General features: G+C 36.1%; 1 protein-coding gene across 25 annotated transcripts in view; it reads right to left on the bottom strand.

The window, feature by feature from the left end:
* TRPC1 (transient receptor potential cation channel subfamily C member 1) overlaps positions 1 to 16,893 on the bottom strand; it is a 61,951-nt gene that overhangs the window by 13,232 nt on the left and 31,826 nt on the right. For 11 of the 25 annotated variants that reach the window (XM_086381727.1, XM_086381803.1, XM_086382754.1 and 8 more), the window contains 4 exons: positions 15,037 to 15,232; positions 10,730 to 11,066; positions 4,509 to 4,648; positions 2,663 to 2,806 (listed from right to left, as the gene is read on the bottom strand). In XM_086381727.1, the coding sequence (XP_086237853.1) occupies positions 2,663 to 2,806; positions 4,509 to 4,648; positions 10,730 to 11,066; positions 15,037 to 15,232 (817 nt within the window). Of the gene's footprint in view, positions 1 to 694; positions 1,380 to 2,662; positions 2,807 to 4,115; positions 4,236 to 4,508; positions 4,649 to 10,729; positions 11,067 to 14,399; positions 14,525 to 15,036; positions 15,233 to 16,893 lie in introns of those variants that run through there. The other 14 variants (XM_086382540.1, XM_086382375.1, XM_086382904.1 and 11 more) reach the window with 7 other exon arrangements.

Here is a 16,893-nt window from a genome sequence, read left to right as displayed (position 1 = left end):
GAGGGCAACCCACTCCACTGTTCTTGCCTAGAAAAACCTATAGACAGAGGAGCCTAGTGGGCTACAGTCCACAGGGTTGCAAAGAGTCAGTCACGACAGAAGCAACTTAGTACAGCATGACACGGCACAGCATGCTCAATTAAAAAAGTACTCATCTCTTCAGAGACACAAATAGCCATGTGACCCTATTCTGGCCAATGAGTTATAAGTGAAAGTATCTGGTGGGCCTCGAGGGAAAATAACTGTCCTCTTATTGAAAAAAAGAAAGACAGCAGGCTCATGCTTTCTGCCTTTCCCCTTTTCCCTGCTGAATGCAGACTTGATATAATGACTTGGAGCAGGGAGCCTGCAACCTTGAGCAGCAGTCATACTCTAAACAAGTTTATACATTTGCAAAACTTATCAAACTATCCAGTTAGGATGGGTGCATTTTACTGTATGGAAAATGATACCTTAATAAAGATAATTTTTATTATTTATTTTTTGGCCACACCCCACAACATGTGGGATCAAGTTCCTTGAAAGGGATCAAACCCACACCCCCTGCAATGGGAACAGGGTGTCTTAACCGCTGGATCACCAGGGAAGTCTCGAGATAATTTTTAAAAACTCATTTGCTGGACTAGATCGTAACCTTTTAATATATATTATGATTAACTTATAGACCTTTTTAAAAAAACAGGAACAAAATAAATATTTGTTAGCTTGACTTTAATTATTTGTTAATTCTGTGGCTATTTGAACAATATAAAGTACTCTGCTGGAGGAGGAAAAATACACACCACAGTTGAAAAGACAAATATCCATTTATGCAGTATTTGTACACACATCTGCAGTTCTTTTGGGAAGAGATTAAGTCAGGAAGACCTGACTCAACTGTTATCAGAAAAAGAAACAAATAATTTACCAAGAAATACTAATATACTTTCTCCTATTTAACCCCTCGTAAAAATCTATAAAGCAGTTTCCAGTATAGAAACCTGGTGACACCACTAGGTTTTAGCTAAGAAACAAACAATGTGCGTGTAAAACACTGCTGACTCCTGGCTAAAACATTTATACAAGATACTAGCGGCAAAATTAAACCGAAATAACATTTAAATAATAGACAAACCAAACCAGTACTTCATAAATCATGTTTTGGAGAAAAAAAAGAGACCTGAGCATGTTTCATGAAAAATGGGTATGATGTTAATTTAGGCGATGATAGTTTGAACAAGGTTAAACAAGTTTCGTTACTTCTTTCTCATAGGCTTTAACGTCATCATGTGTACTGTGAATTCCCGAAAGAGGTTATATGGAATGCAGTGTGTCCCAAACTTATTTCAGTCAGAGCATCTCACAGGACTTGGCTTGAGGGAGCCACATTTCAGGAAACACTGTGAAGGATGACAGCACAAGTCAAATCAAATCAAATTGGGTTTTTCCTACATATTTTGTTTTCATATCTCTGTTGGAGAAGGTAATTATGCATTTTATTTAAAATATCTTCTTTAAAAATATAAAAAAGAATCTAAATTGTTGGTAAATTTTGACTTAAGAAAGATTGAATATTGCTCAGATATCCAGACTTATAAAATAACAGAGTATTATGTAGAGCTGGTCACAAGCAGAGTTGACCCCACCTTTCAAGAACAACCAACTACTAAAATCTACGGGGTACATGCAACCAAGTCTGAGTCCTTTCTTTAGTGTAAAGAGACTCAGAATTTATCCCTGGACTCTCTCAATAATAATCATATTACTTTGAATAAATAAAAGCTTGATTTCCTTAACTGTAAAAGTACCATAAAGTGTAAAGCTAGACTACGTAAACTATGAAATTTTTAGCTCTAAATATGTTATTTTCTGGGCTTCCTTCATGGTCCAGTGATTAAGAATCTGCCTGCCAATGCAGGGGACACGGCTTCAATCCCTGCTCCAGGAAGATCCCACATGCCAAGGAGCGACTAAGCCTGAACACAACAACTGGGCCTATGCTCTGGAGCCCAGGAGCTGCAGCTACCAAGCCTGCGAGCCGCAACGACTGAGACGGTATGCCTAGAGACTGTGTTCTACAACCAGGGAAACCACCACAGTGAGAGGACCACACTTCTGCAACTAGAGAGTAGCCCCCGCTCACCACAACCACAGGAAGTCTGCACCTGCACAGGAAGTGTGCATCTAGCACAGCCAAAATAAATAAATCCTAAAGAAATTAAATATGCCCTCTTCTAACTTATTATGTTTAATAGTTATTAAGTAATGTGAGGGAGTATTTTATGAAATATAACTTATTTTCAAAACCATCATAAAGTATGAACTCTGCACAATATTTCCCTTATATTTGTCACTTAAAACTCTAAATGTGAAGTTCATCTTGGTAAAAAGCAAATTTTTATGTCCCTCTACTGTCTGAAGTATTTATTTCAAATACATCCATGTTTGTGGACTTGGGAAAGAGGGACAATGGACCACAACTTAATAAAACTCTGGATACCTAAAAGCAAAGGATTGTCATTCAGCCAGAAACAAAGCAGATGAACACGCTGTTACTTTTCAACTGTTAATTATTTTCAAAAGCAAAATTTAGTTTTGACATCATGAAAAACAATATTCCAGTGGACAAGAAAAAGGTGTAGTAGCTTTAACAAATATTCTTTAAGAAACTGTAACTGCTTACCTGTAATGGACCCAAGATAGAGCTTGTTGTATACATAAAAAAGAGACGAAGATAACTCAGAACGTTGGCAAATGCAAAAAGTCCCTCTGCCACCAGTGTAGGGTGGAACGCATCCCAGTCCTTCCGATCCGCAAAATCATGAAACTAAGATTAGGAGGAAAAAGCCAAAGGTAAGTGGCTCTCTCAACTTAGGAAAATAAAAACAAATACTCTGACCGTTTAAAGAAAACCATATTGTGTCTCCTTATGGCAGAACTCCATTTATGTTTCATAAACTTCTCTTTTAATAGAAATAACATTGTTTTAAATAAATAGATAATTTCTACACATGTGTAGCAATATTGTGTTCCATGAAGAGCTTTTCTCAGAAATTCTCAGGCTTTAAAAGACGAAATAATTTTTTAAAGACAGTCATTAAACTTTTTATGAATGAAATTTTTGCTAGTCTTTCTTAAATTCCGCAACACAAGCTTGAAATTCATTAACTTTCACATTAAATTAAGCTAGCTACTTGACTCAAGATTCTACAATGTGCCATAGCTCTTCTCCCTTCCAAACAAGAACAAAAAGGGTGTATTATTATACCTGGACACCGAGTAACCACATGTTTCAACTGCCTGGGACACTCCCAGATTACATACCAGTTTTCCTGGCCTAATTATTAATTGTGCTTTTCTTCATTTGTGTGTCTTAGTTTGAAATAATAAAATTATATGGGTACCCTGCTTCTATAGGGTAGTCTAAGAGACCAGTCTAAAAAAGGGACCAGTCTAAAAAAACCAATGACCATCAACCTCTCTATCCAACCGTTTCTCTATAAGTGATCAATTTTTATTTTCTTAATAACCTCTCAACTCTGGTCATTGAACATACCTAATAAACATGTTCTGTACTAATACTCAAATACACGAATAGAGTTTTTAATAAAGTGGTATAAGAAAATCAGTTTGTTTTCTCTCTAGTCTGTAAATTAGCCAAAACTCAAAAAATATTATATAATAGTTCCTTGAATGTGACACCTCAGAATTCTAAACTCAGGTGTAAACAAAGATAGTCAACATAATTTCTGTTACCTTTCCTGGACTTTAAATCAATCTTTATAAAAGTAACATTGTAAGATGTCTATAAGGTTGGATTTTTGTCAAATTTTAAATATAAAACTTTAGGCATCAGAAAATAATTAAATTTACATCACTTTTTAAGCTATGGGAGATAACCGTCATGATTTGGAATGTGTAAAACACTATAATGAGTTCCATTCAGATAAACTTTTCCCTGGTAAATATTTAAATATTTAAAATTAAATTAAAATTAATTATTAAATTAATTAAAATAAATAAATTAAAATTAAAAATTTAAATAACTTTGTGTTCTCATTTTAAGTAATAGGTAAATGAACCTAGCTCAGATATAAGGAATTGGCATTTGGTAGAAAGAAAATGCCCGGACAGACCTGGATTTAAATCCAGTCTTGGTTTCTTACTGTGTGGTCTTGGACAAGTTACTTATTATCTCTGAGCTTCCTTTTCCTTATTTGCAAAATGGGGATAAGGACATCTGTCTCATAGAATCCCTGTGAGAATAAAATGAGATAAAGTATAGCAAGTATCAACCAAGGTACCTGGCATATAATAGGTAACCAACATTTAAAGGTAATTAACACCCTTGAAAGTATTAGTAAGGAAGGAAACAATGGGCACTATTTCCTTGCCAAAGATAGGTTTAAAATGAAAACACATCAGACACAGATTTGGGCCAAAGTAACTCTGAGATCCATAGCTAAATATCTTGGGTTTTTCCTCAATAAACTTCACTTGTGCCTTCAATTGACATAGTTAATAGTCACCTTGTTGTGAGCCACCACTTTGAGGGCAAAGGTTGCCAAATAAAGTGAATTCATGACAAAACTGAGCTGATTACGAGATTCTTCTAAAAAGTCTTCCAACCCTTCATACCAGAGTCTTTTAATGTCTGACCATATCATTCCTAAAAAAAAAAAGAAAAAAAACCTCAGATGATGCTCTCTTAATTCAATAATAAACTAAAAAGATATATTAAGATTCAAAGTATTAAATAACATGTATCATCTGTAGCCTTCTTAATTCAATAATAAACTAAAAAGATATATTAAGATTCAAAGTATTAAATAACATGTATCATCTGTAGCCTTATTCAGAAGAAAAAAATAACATTCAGTAAAAAGTTCTTAAAATTTCAAAGAAAAGGAATCTTAAGCTTCATCTGACAATATCTTTCCCAGACAGGGATTTTAATAAATGATGTGAAATAAGCATAAGAAAACAAATAAATCGTTGTTAAATGTCCCCTCCCCAAAGGCTCAGTTCCTGATTATTTTCTTTTCTCTATCTACACTCACTCCTATAGTGACCTCATCCAGTCTGGTCTAATGGCTTTAAATAGTATCTATGTGGTAGACTTCCAAATTTTAAACTAAACCTGTATTTACACAATAATAAGTATCTCTAAACCTCCCTCCTAAACTTAACTTGCACAGGTAGTTGGCTACTCTAAATCTCAAACTGGATGTCCCAACATGTCCAAACTGAACTCCTAGTCTCTGCTCCCAGGCTCACAGCACTTGAAGACTTCCGTATCTCAGCTGATGGCAACTCCATCCTAGATGCTCACTCTAAATGTCCTTGCCTCACCCTTGACTGATATTCTCTTAAACCACACATTCAATGCAATAGTAAATCCGTTGGCTCTATTTTCAAAATATAGTTAGGAAGTAACCTTTCTCACCAGCACTTCAAATTCAAGCCACTATCTTCTCTGGCCTGAATGTCTGAAACAACCCACTTGGTCTCCCTGCTTCTACTGTGTTTTTCCTGAAATCTATTCTCAACACAGCAATCAGAACAATCTTTAAAATGCAAGTGTTATTTCTCTCATCAAAACCCTGTAGCAAGTCCCAGAGGAGAAAGAATTAACTGCAGGACAGAACTCTTTCCCCATGGGAACAAAACCTCATGTTATCATTTATTAAAGTGGTTTCCTTGGAAACGTATAAGGAAAGTATGGAAAGTCAGCTGTGTTCAACACTGTTATAAAAACAATCACTGACTGGGAAACTGCATAAGTGGAATCATAGACCCCAAAAGTACACACAAACAGGACTATATAAAAACATGTTAAGAAACACAGGTTTCAGCTTCTCTGTGCGATGTTTCTTTAATTTGAAGTGTGCCTGTAGCGGGAACTACACTCTGCGGCTTTTTAAGATATCCTGATTTATAAGAAATCCTGCCAGTTTTCAGGCTTCTCTGGCTGGAGTAGCCCACACCCATGAAAATGGCCTCATTCCACACAACTGAGTGTGCCCTCTATGGGGCTAAGAAGTCCCAGTCTTTTGTAAGAACTGCCAATAAAGACGTATTTGAAGCTGTCATGCTTTATTTCCTGCCTTATATCCTTCTACAGAGCTAAGTAAATCTGGTGTCAGGTTTCTGCCTGTGGTGTCTGGCAAGTGTGACTGTTAATAAGAACCTAAGACCACTGCTGCTGACTGTGCATAGCGGGCACTGCACACTGCACCTTCCCTCATGTCTCCTTTTATTCAGAGTCAAAACCAAATTTTTTACAACGGTCTCTGAGGCCCTACATTACCTCTCCTCTTGGATCTCCTCTCCTCTCAATCTTTCCTTCCACTACCCTGGTCACACTGGCCTCCTGTCTTCCTTGCTGTTCTCTGAACACCCAAAACTCCCAAATGGGACACTGGCTCTTCTTCCAGCTGGAAGCTCCTCACCCAGACATCCATCCTGCATCCTTGCTCACCACCTACTCTGATCGTCCTATTTAAAATCGCAAATTTATGCCTGTCACTCCCAATCCTCCAACTCTGCTTCTCTTTCTTTTCCCTTAGTATTTATCACTTTTAAACAATGGACATAGTTTCTTTATTATGTCTATTATTAACTGACTATCTTTCTCCCACTTTGGGTAAAAACTCTTCAAAAGTAAGAATATTTATCAACCAATGTCCTTTATGTCCTAAATAGTGCCTGATACACAGAAGGTGCTCAAAAAACTTGCTCAATGAATAAATACACATAAATAAATACCAACCAAACCAAAACTTCCTTCCTCTTCTTTGGCTAGAAGTTTCTCCAGTTTTATATTCCTAGGAGTACCAGAGAACAGTACTGCAATCGAGGATTGCTTTATCATACATTCCTCCATTAAGATATTTTTAAGGAGAATGTAAAGTGACTGCAAGGAGATCAAACCAGTCAATGCTAAAAGAAATCAACCCTGAATATTCATCAGAAGGACTGATGCTAAAGCTCCAATACTTTGGCCATATGATGCGAAGAACCGACTCATTGGAAAAGACCCTGATGCTAGGAAAGACTGAAGGCAAAAAGAGAAGAGGGCAACAGAAGACGAGATGGTTAGACAGCACCACTGACTCAATGGACATGAGCCTGAGCACACTCTGGGGAGACAGTGGAAGACGGAAGCCTAGCATGTTGCAATCCGTGGAGTCACAAAGAGGTGGACATGACTTAGTGACTGAACAACAACAAATGACAAAAGAACAGAGTGCTACAACCTACATATGGGTGAAGATCAAGTTAAGCCATCAGAATCATCCTCTGGCTTACCAGTAGATAGACTAAGTCCCCTGGGAAAAGTATTTTGCGGGTATTCTTCAAAGACTCTGTTCATAATATCTTAATTATATAGAACATATACTTTATGTACAAGATCATTTTTAAATATCTGCAGATCTGACACAGAAAATACATTTTTAAAAATTGACCTGACACAAAAAATACTTTTTTTAAAATTCCATTTGGAAGAGCTTCTATTTAAAATGAATAGGGACTTCCCTGGTGGTCCAGTAGCTAAGAGTCCGTACTCCCAATGCAGGGGGCCCAGGTTTAATCCCTGGTCGGGGAATTAGATCCCACATGCCACAACTAAAGATCCTTTATGCTGCAACTAAGAGCTGGCACAGCCAAATAAATATTTTTAAAAACTGAAAATAATATAAATAAAAACTATCAAAAATGTTAAAGCAAATAACTTACATTTTATTAACCCAAACACTGTAACACTAAAACACTAAACTAAGATGCTTACAGAAATAAGTGTTTTATTTCTGTAAAATGCAATATTATACCTCAGTGGAACTCTTGACAAAAATTACAACACGGATTGGATAAGATTTTGATTTTAAAAAGGCAGATATATGAAAGAATATTAAGTACCACTGACAGGTATTTTCCCATCTCTTATGCAACACCCCACACCAAAATGAAGCTAATATACTTGATCTATTTCACATTTCTGAATTGGATTGGAAGAACACAACAATTTTAAACCATTATAAGCAATGCAATCACTACATAATCAATGGACTATATATACATATACAGAATTATTAATATTAGCAAAACTATAATCCCATCATTTGGGGATTTCTCAAGGCTTGCTCCTAGGTCCCCTCTTCTCATTTTATACTTTCTCACGTGTCTCATACACGCCCATAGTTTCATATACAACATATATGTAGATTACCTGCATACTGCTAACTCACGCTTAAACTTCCTCTTGAATTCTAGACTATAAAATCAACCAATTGGATGAGTGATATCTCTTTTGAGTATCTCAACAGACTTTTCAACTTCGACATATCCAAAACCACTCTCAGATTCTATTATCTCACAAATTCCCAAACTTAGTACTCTTCCAGAATACTTACATTGCTTAATAATGCCCCACCTCCTCTCCTCCTATATATATATACATGGAAATATATATATATGTGTGATGTGTATATACATGTATGTATGTGATATGTATATGTGTGTGATATGTGATATATACATATTTGCATGTTCTATTTGCTTTACTTTATAATCTCTTGAACCTGATTCTTTCTCTCTTTTTCTATCACGACCATTCTAAGTTCAAGGTATCCATCAGCTTACTGCAACAGGCTCTTTACTGGTCTCCCTCCATCTACTCTTGCCACAGCTCTTCCTCCCAACCCATTCTCTATACTGTAGCCAAAATGATCTTGTCACTTACCCACTTAAAAAATCAGTGGTTTCCCATTGTTCTTAGTATTAAGTCAAAATTACTTAACATGGCCGACAAGGCTGTTTTGGGTCTAGTGCGAAATTCGTATCTATGGCTTCATCCTGAATTCCACTTCTCTTGCTCTCCTTGCTCGACCATTAGTCAGTCCCTTCTTTGTGCCTCTTGTCACAGGGTCCTTGAATGTAACTTTTGTATCAGCCTAGAATATTTTCTCTCCCAATTCTCTGAGAATAATTTTCTTTCCCAATTCTCCAAGTTGACTCCTATTTATTCTTTAAATTTTAGCTTATTTATCACTTCTTCAGGACAGCCTTTCCAATCCCCCAACTAGGTAAAAAGCCCTTATAATATGCTTGCCCTCTTAGCTCCATGATCTTTACTTAGTAGCACTTAACTCAAATATAATTATTTATTCTATCTGTATGATTCTCAAGTTACTGAGTTTTTTAAAAACAATAATTAGATCATAAGCATCATGCATGTTAGGCCATATCTGTTTCTGCCTGTGCCAGGACAAAGCAGGTATATAACATTTCAAAATGTACCTTTTTGTAAGGGCTGTTCTATTATATTCCAACAGTTAAAAAAAAACACCTAACTAAATGGATACCATTAATAGTCTGCGGATTCAACAACACATTGTTTTTCTTTTTTTACCTTGCTCTTTGTAATTCAACCCTATTTATTTTTCTGGAGGGTTAAGGAAAATAACAGAAAATAAATGTACAAAAGCCAGGTATCATGAGTCAGGAGTCACTGTACTCACTGCATGAAAAAGTAAACTGAACCAAGGAATGCCTTTAAACAAGCAGGCACAACCCCTCTCAAAAAGGGCAAGGGCAGTAAAAACTGCAGAAGGTCATTATTTATTTTACAGCATAATACTTATAAAAAAACAATTTTCAGCAAATAAAATATCTTTTTAAAAGACTGTTATTTCTAAAGAGATATGGCTATCATTGTGAAGAACTGATTTACAGAGTGAGTCACCAGGGAATGCTCTAAATTCAAATTTAAGTAATGCTTCTATAATACAGATGGGCTTCCCTGATGCCTCAGGAGTAAAGAATCCGCCTAAAATGCAGGAGACGTGGGTTTGAACCCTGGATCAGGAAGATCCCCTGGAGGAGGAAACGGCAACCTACTCCAGTATTCTTGCCTGGAAAACCCCATGGACAGAGGAGCCTGGAGGGCTACAATCCAAAGAGTCAGACATGACTGAGCAACTGAGCACAAACAGAAGTAAGGTAATATGCTTTTGCAAAAGTTCATAGGTTCTTAAAAGAAAAACTAATGATATAACAAAATAGTTAACTCTTAAAATGCAACCAAGTATAAAATATATTATATTTTAAAATACCTAAGAAAATGTTCATATTCTTATAACCAAAAAAAATTCATCAGCAAAATCTGTCTTTAACAAGCATGAACAATTTTAGTAACTGAGAAAGAATTCTTAGCTCCCATGTAATTAAATCATATGAAGAGATCTGCTTCCTTATTATCAAGTTTAAGAACATTTATCTTTTAAAAAAAATGTAAGCTATGTCTCCAATGATCATGTGCTTAGTCGCTCAGTCATGTCCGACTCTTTGCAACCCCTGGAACTGTAACCCACCAAGCCCCTCTCTCCATGGGGATTGTCTAGGCAAGAATACTGGGAGTGGGTTGCCACGCCCTCCTCCAGGGGATCTTCCCAACCTAGGTGTTGAACCAAGGTCTCCCGCATTGCAGGCAGATTCTTTACCATCTAAGCCACCAGGGAAGCCCCCCCAAATATGGAACGCTTCACAAATACAGCCATGTTCTCTGTATTGTTCCAATTTGAGTGTATGTGCTGCCTAAGCGAGCACTCAATGATTATGGAAGTGTTCAAATTCTTGCCGTATAAACTGTGTAAAATTATAAGTTGAATGCAGTTTATAATGCCAGCAATCAAGGGAGAATTAACGGGCTAAATAAAGGCAGAACCTTTTAAACTAACTTGATACCTACCAATAATCCACAGTATAAGGAGATAGTCTATTCTTTCAAGGGCTGGCCCCATTGTGTTTTTCTTATCCTCATTGTAGACAAGAGAGTATAGGTTTAGTAACAGTAGGAATGTGAAATATGATGCTCCATGAATAATAAATTTCATGAAAGGTGTGTGAATAATTCTGCCAAACTGAGATTTTGGAGCTATCAAATAACAAAGTGACAAAACTGGCCAAAAGATGCCAACTGTCAAAACAGTCATTATCTTCTTACAGGTAGGCTTACGACGGTAACCTGACATCTGTCCAAACCAAACAGTGTTCAGGAACTGCTGACAGTTGGACTGGGAAACAAACTGAAAAGGAAGCACACACACACAAGTAAAATATAACTTGTAAACAGGATCCAATAGTACTATTATTTCGTTGATATTCAAAGTTTTAATTATAGCTTGAAATCAGTTCTATATAGTCCAGTTTATTTTTCTTACATGTAATAAAAGAGTGTAGTGGTTAAGAGCATAGACTCTGGAGCCAGATTATCTAGATTTAATTCCAGGCTCTGCCACTTAACTTACTAAATGACCTTGAGCAAGTTTTTAAATCTCTCTCAGCCTCTAATTCTCCATCTATAAAATGAGGATAGTAATAGTATCTAGCCAAACACTGGTTATGAGAATTAAATGTAAAGCTCTTAGAATAGTGCCTGGTCACAGCATGCATCACTTAAGTATTAGTGACTATTACTAGCCTGCTTGGCCATTATGAAACATTTACTTTATAAAGACTCATAACAGTGTTTATGAAATTTCAAAATTAACAAGCATAATCCACAGAAAGAGACTTCAGCCTAGAAAAATTAAGGATTTCAGTTTCCAGAAACCAACATGTCAAGCACAGCAAAGCAATTAAAGGCTAAACATCACATATATTTATGTTCCATGAAAACACTGAGAATTTCTTAAAATGTGTTAAAGACGCTCTTAAATCCTCATAAAATGGAATTCTGTGTGAGAAGAAAAGGAAAAATGTTCCCAAATAGGAGGAAAATTCTAGTTCAAATATAGAAATTAATTTACTGAAGTTTACAAAGATTCTTAGTTTGCAAAATTCAGAAGTAATATTTTCCCAATATAATGTTCATGCTGGGAAGTATAAGTTAAGGATTCTGATGACTCTGGACTCAGTAATGTAACCAGGCTTGAAGTAAAGCACAAATGATTATAATATCATTCAGATATTCAATAATATTTGGTCAATGTTGTGTTTTAAAATGTTTCATCCCAAGACAGAATATAATTTATAGAATGCAACAGTGTACTTAAAAACCTTGGACAGAATTTTGCTGTTTATTGTGCTTATCAAGAAATTTCCTAATAAGCCATACCTATTTTTGGCAATTAATATTTGTCCTTCTGCTTAGCTCTCAGTGTTGTTAGGGAATTGTTAATTTGTCCCTCAAAAGGAACTATCAGGGAGAAAAATACACATTTTCTTCCCACCAACTACCCAGTTTAGTAGCATCCCAAACTCAGTAGTTTCATCCTTCTCCCAAGTATCAAAGCAATCTCAGGACTGACTGCTACCCTCGTCATCTCTCTATACAATGATGATTTAATTAACCATAATGTTAAATATGTAATTGGAAGAACTTTCAACTGGAGATATTCTAAGTCTGTGGTGGTTTTAAAATATAGACACAAATTCTTTGATACTCTTCTCATCAACAACAGAGAGGCTACCAATATTCCCTACCCTTCAATTCACCAAGGTTGTTCTTGCTTTAACAAGTAGATTCTGGAAGAAGTGATGCTATGTGAATTCTAAAGGCTGGTCTTAAACGGACATTCAGCTTCCACCTTGTTGGGTAAACATTTGCTCTTGGAGCCAAAAGATGGCATATAAAACGTCCCACTGCCCTGAAGCCACCAGCCTACAAAGAAGCTGAGGCTACATGTAGCCACTCTGATTAACCCTCAGAGGCTTCTCAGACCATCTCCTTGCAGCCAGCGCACCATGAGGGCCATGCTCCTCCATGGTTCCAGTCCTGAGTTCTCAGGAAGACTGCCCTCAATGGACCCAGCCTACTGAGCATCCTGCCCACTCAGAGCTCCCTGTTTGAGACCTCAGGTGCTGCTCAAGCACCAGGCATATGAGTGAAGAAACCTCCCAAATAACTGTAGCTGAGATCATTGACATGGTGAAGCAGAGACAAATCAACCTTGCTGTGCCCTTTCCTAATTTTTGACCTCAAGAGATTTGTGACCTCACAAAACTCAAGAGCATAATAAAATGATAATGAAATTATTACAAAATGACTATGAAATATTGTTTTATACCACTTGAGTATCAGGGCAGTTTGTTATTCAGGATGTAGCACCAGAACAAAATATATCAACTATCTGAGAAAATATTATCTTTCCCTTTGATTATATTTAGAAATCCAATGTAAAAAACTAATTTATATTTCATTCATTTTTAAAATTACAGAATATTTTCCTCCCAACTAAAAAGTATTACCATTACTCCTTATTCCTTTTCTCTAATCTTCTTTACCCACTCCAGTACTTCTGCCTGGAAAAACCCATGGACAGAGGAGCCTGGTAGGCTACAGTCCACGGACTACCAGGCTACCAGGCTCCTCTGTCCATGGGGTCACAAAGAGTCGGACATGACTGAGCGACTTCACTTCACTCACTTCACACTTTGTCACTGGAGAAGGAAATGGCAACCCAATCCAGTATTCTTGCCTGGAGAATCCCATGGACAGAGGAGTCTGTCAGGCCGTGGTCCATAGGGTTGCAGAGAGTCGGACACGACTGAAGTGACTGAGCACACTGAGCAATCTTCTTTAGAATGGAACATTTGGTTATCCTCTGAATTCTTCAGGGATATATATATATATATCAATCATTAGGAAACTTCCTTAGTTTTTCTCCCCTTACCAGGATAATCTTGGTTTTTTCCACCTTTTTTGAGATTCTTTTTCCAATCACTTAAGTTGATTTTGTATCCTGCTATATCTTTTCTGTCATTTTCTAGTATTTCATGTCTATTTTAGGTTGTGGAACACAAAAGTAAATAAACATAAGATCTATTCAAATGTATATTAGAGGAAGATTATATCAGAGTTCTCTGTTTTTAGGTATACATATTAACATTGTATTTCCTTCTTAAGCAACATAGGTATGTTATTAATTTACCATCTTATAGCTACCTAGATCCAAATTCTTATACTTAATTTTTTTCCTATGAATCCTCTACCTTAAGTAAGAAACCTCAGAGTACTAGAAAAAGTATAGGATTTGAAGCCAGAGATCTGGATGAGAAATATAATATCTAGGTAATCTTATAGTAACATCTGAAAATTCCTGTATCAATCTCCCAAGTCACAAAGCTATTCAGAGGCTCAAACTGTCAACCAAGATAATAAAAAACTCTGCTCTGAGCACCAAAGGTCCTATATCTTGCCTTCTACCATAATCTATTTTGGGCCCCATTTTTATACTAATATAATTGTGATAAGCAAGTTTTACTCCAATATCTATATTGTTAATAAGAATAATGGGTCTTAGAAGCAATACCTTAAAAGTATCATACACCAGCATTCCCCAACTGAACATCATTGTCTGCATATAAATATCTATGTCTATTAACTTATCTCAAAAAATGAAATTAAAAATGCATACCTTCCTTCTTCAAGTTCCTGAATCATATGCATGTGAGTGTATGGGGAGTAGAAATAGGTATTTCCCTTAATAGGAAGGGATGATGCCAGAAGAGCCAGATTCAACTTAGTTATCATAGCATACGTCTCTCCACCTTTGGGTTTCACAATGAATTAACAAATAAGAATAAGGAACATAATATCTGATACTTTTATTTTTAAACAGAAAGGCCCTCTATCTGTAGAAAGGACTATTTATAACTAGGTTAATAATATAAATTCGTAACAGACATAACACAAAGTGGAAACTGCATTAGGAAGGCATTTACTATTCAAAATCTTACCTGCCTAGCTACTATTTAGCAAAAACATTACATTAATATCCATAGTATTATTATTGTTAAAAATAATAGCGACTACCATTTATTGAGTACTTACTTAAAGGTAATACTCATTGTACTAAACTCTTTAAATATGCATATCCTTAATTAATTCTTAAAACTAAAGCTCAGACAGATTCAATAACTTTCCCAAGGACATACAGTTTTTATGAAGCAGAACTAGGATCTCAATGTAAATGTATTGCTCCAAAGCCTTTGCCCTGAGCCACAGACTACTGTGGAGGAAATAATTTAAATGTATCACAGAAAACTTCATACCTCCTTTTGGTTATATTTGATAGCAAGTTTTAGACGACTTAAGTTCATTCTTTCTTCTAGTAATCCCCGTTTGTCAAGAGGCTCATCATTGGATGTATGGTTTAGGATAACTTCTAATTCACGTGAATTCCGGGCTTGGGCAAGCAAATCTTTAGCAAACATTTTACACTGCCGGGCTAATTCCTCATAATCATTCCTGCAAAGTGCACAGTCTATTATTAGAAATGCCACTTCCATCTTCTAATTAAGGTGTTTTCACTAGAAATATTACTCAATAACATTTTAATTCTGACAGTGCTACACAACATCTGAAGTCATCTTGTGCTGTCGAAGGAACCTGCTGCTGCTGCTACTGCTGCTAAGTCGCTTCAGTCGTGTCCGACTTCGTGTCCATAATTGTAACACAATTATGTTCTCTGCATTCACACTGATAATCTCAGATAAGTACAGAGTTTTCTTATATATATTGATATTCCTAGAAATTCTGATAATATTTTCAACATGTTCTTCATGTAACTCATTTGCCTCTATTCTCTGTAAGTTCTGTATAAAGCTTTCTTTTATATTATTTATATAAACAATAGATAATAATATCTTGATGCTGCTGCTGCATCGCTTCAGTCGTGTCCGACTCTGTGCGACCCCAGAGATGGCAGCCCACCAGGCTCCGCCGTCCCCGGGATTCTCCAGGTAAGAACGCTGGAGTGGGCCGCCATTTCCTTCTCCAATGCATGAAAGCGAAAAGGGAAAGTGAAGTTGCTCAGTCGTGTCCGACTCCAGCAATCCCATGGACCGCAGCCTACCAGGCTCCTCCGTCCATGGGATCCTGCAGGCAAAAGTACTGGAGTGGGGTGCCATTGCCTTCTCCTATCCAATAAATATTATTATATGATTTTTAACCAGAAATTTTTTCAATGATAGTTTGAAACATGTTTACACTACTTCTGATATCAAAATAGTATTTTGTTGCATTTTTAAGATGTTCCTTTGAACAAAATTCAAGTTAGAAACACTGAAACATTCCTAGTACAGAATCACTATTCCTTGAAACTTAGGACTTACCTGCTTATTAAAGGCAAACCTAAGTCACTTGTGAGAAACTAAGAAGTTTTAATAGGCAATTCTTTATAAAATATCAATTACATTAAGCTTAAGCCTCAGTGGAACAACTTAAGAATAAAGTTAGAAATAAATAGTTATGAAACAATTGGGATCAGATTCCAGAAACTAATTTTTTATTCAGTGTTTTTAAAGTGAAAGGAAGGGAAAATATGAAGAATTTTTCATTGATTAATTTTCTATTCAATGGAGTTGTCCATGAATTGGCTGCATAAAGTTATAACTCAAAGAATTAAAAACTTTTCCTTACCGGCTAACATTTTCTCATCTATTCTTTGCATTTACTACATAACCAAAACTACCTAAGTTTGGTAGAATAACTAGTTGAATTTCTTTAACAAAGTATTATCTACTTCTTAGTCTAAGAATTTAATTGTAATCTTACCTAATTAGTTTTATGTCTACATGTTATGTTTCTCCTACTAGAAAATCTCACTAGTGAAATGGGACAATGTCTGGGTGTGTGAAATGTACCTGACATGCAAAAAAAGCATTCGATATGCTTCTGAAAGTTATGAAGGGCTGGGCTCCAAGGATGGTTATAGAATCTGAGAATGAGGAAAGAGAGCAGTTGTAAGTAAGTTTGCTCTTGTTTATGGCTACCATTCCCTTTATTCTTCACATTGCCATAGAATGCCTCTGGTAACGTTGAACAAAGTAAGGATTTAAGGGAGGGTGGAAGAGTGAAGTTGGGGAAAGAGTGACCTAAGTGATAAGTGATACTAGGATCTGTTCCAC

This window comes from Bos grunniens, chromosome 1 (assembly GCF_055505025.1).
Source record: "Bos grunniens cultivar Pamir isolate PY7600 chromosome 1, Bosgru_T2T1.0, whole genome shotgun sequence".
Lineage (NCBI taxonomy): Eukaryota > Metazoa > Chordata > Mammalia > Artiodactyla > Bovidae > Bos > Bos grunniens.
This window is presented reverse-complemented; position numbering and strand designations above follow the sequence as displayed.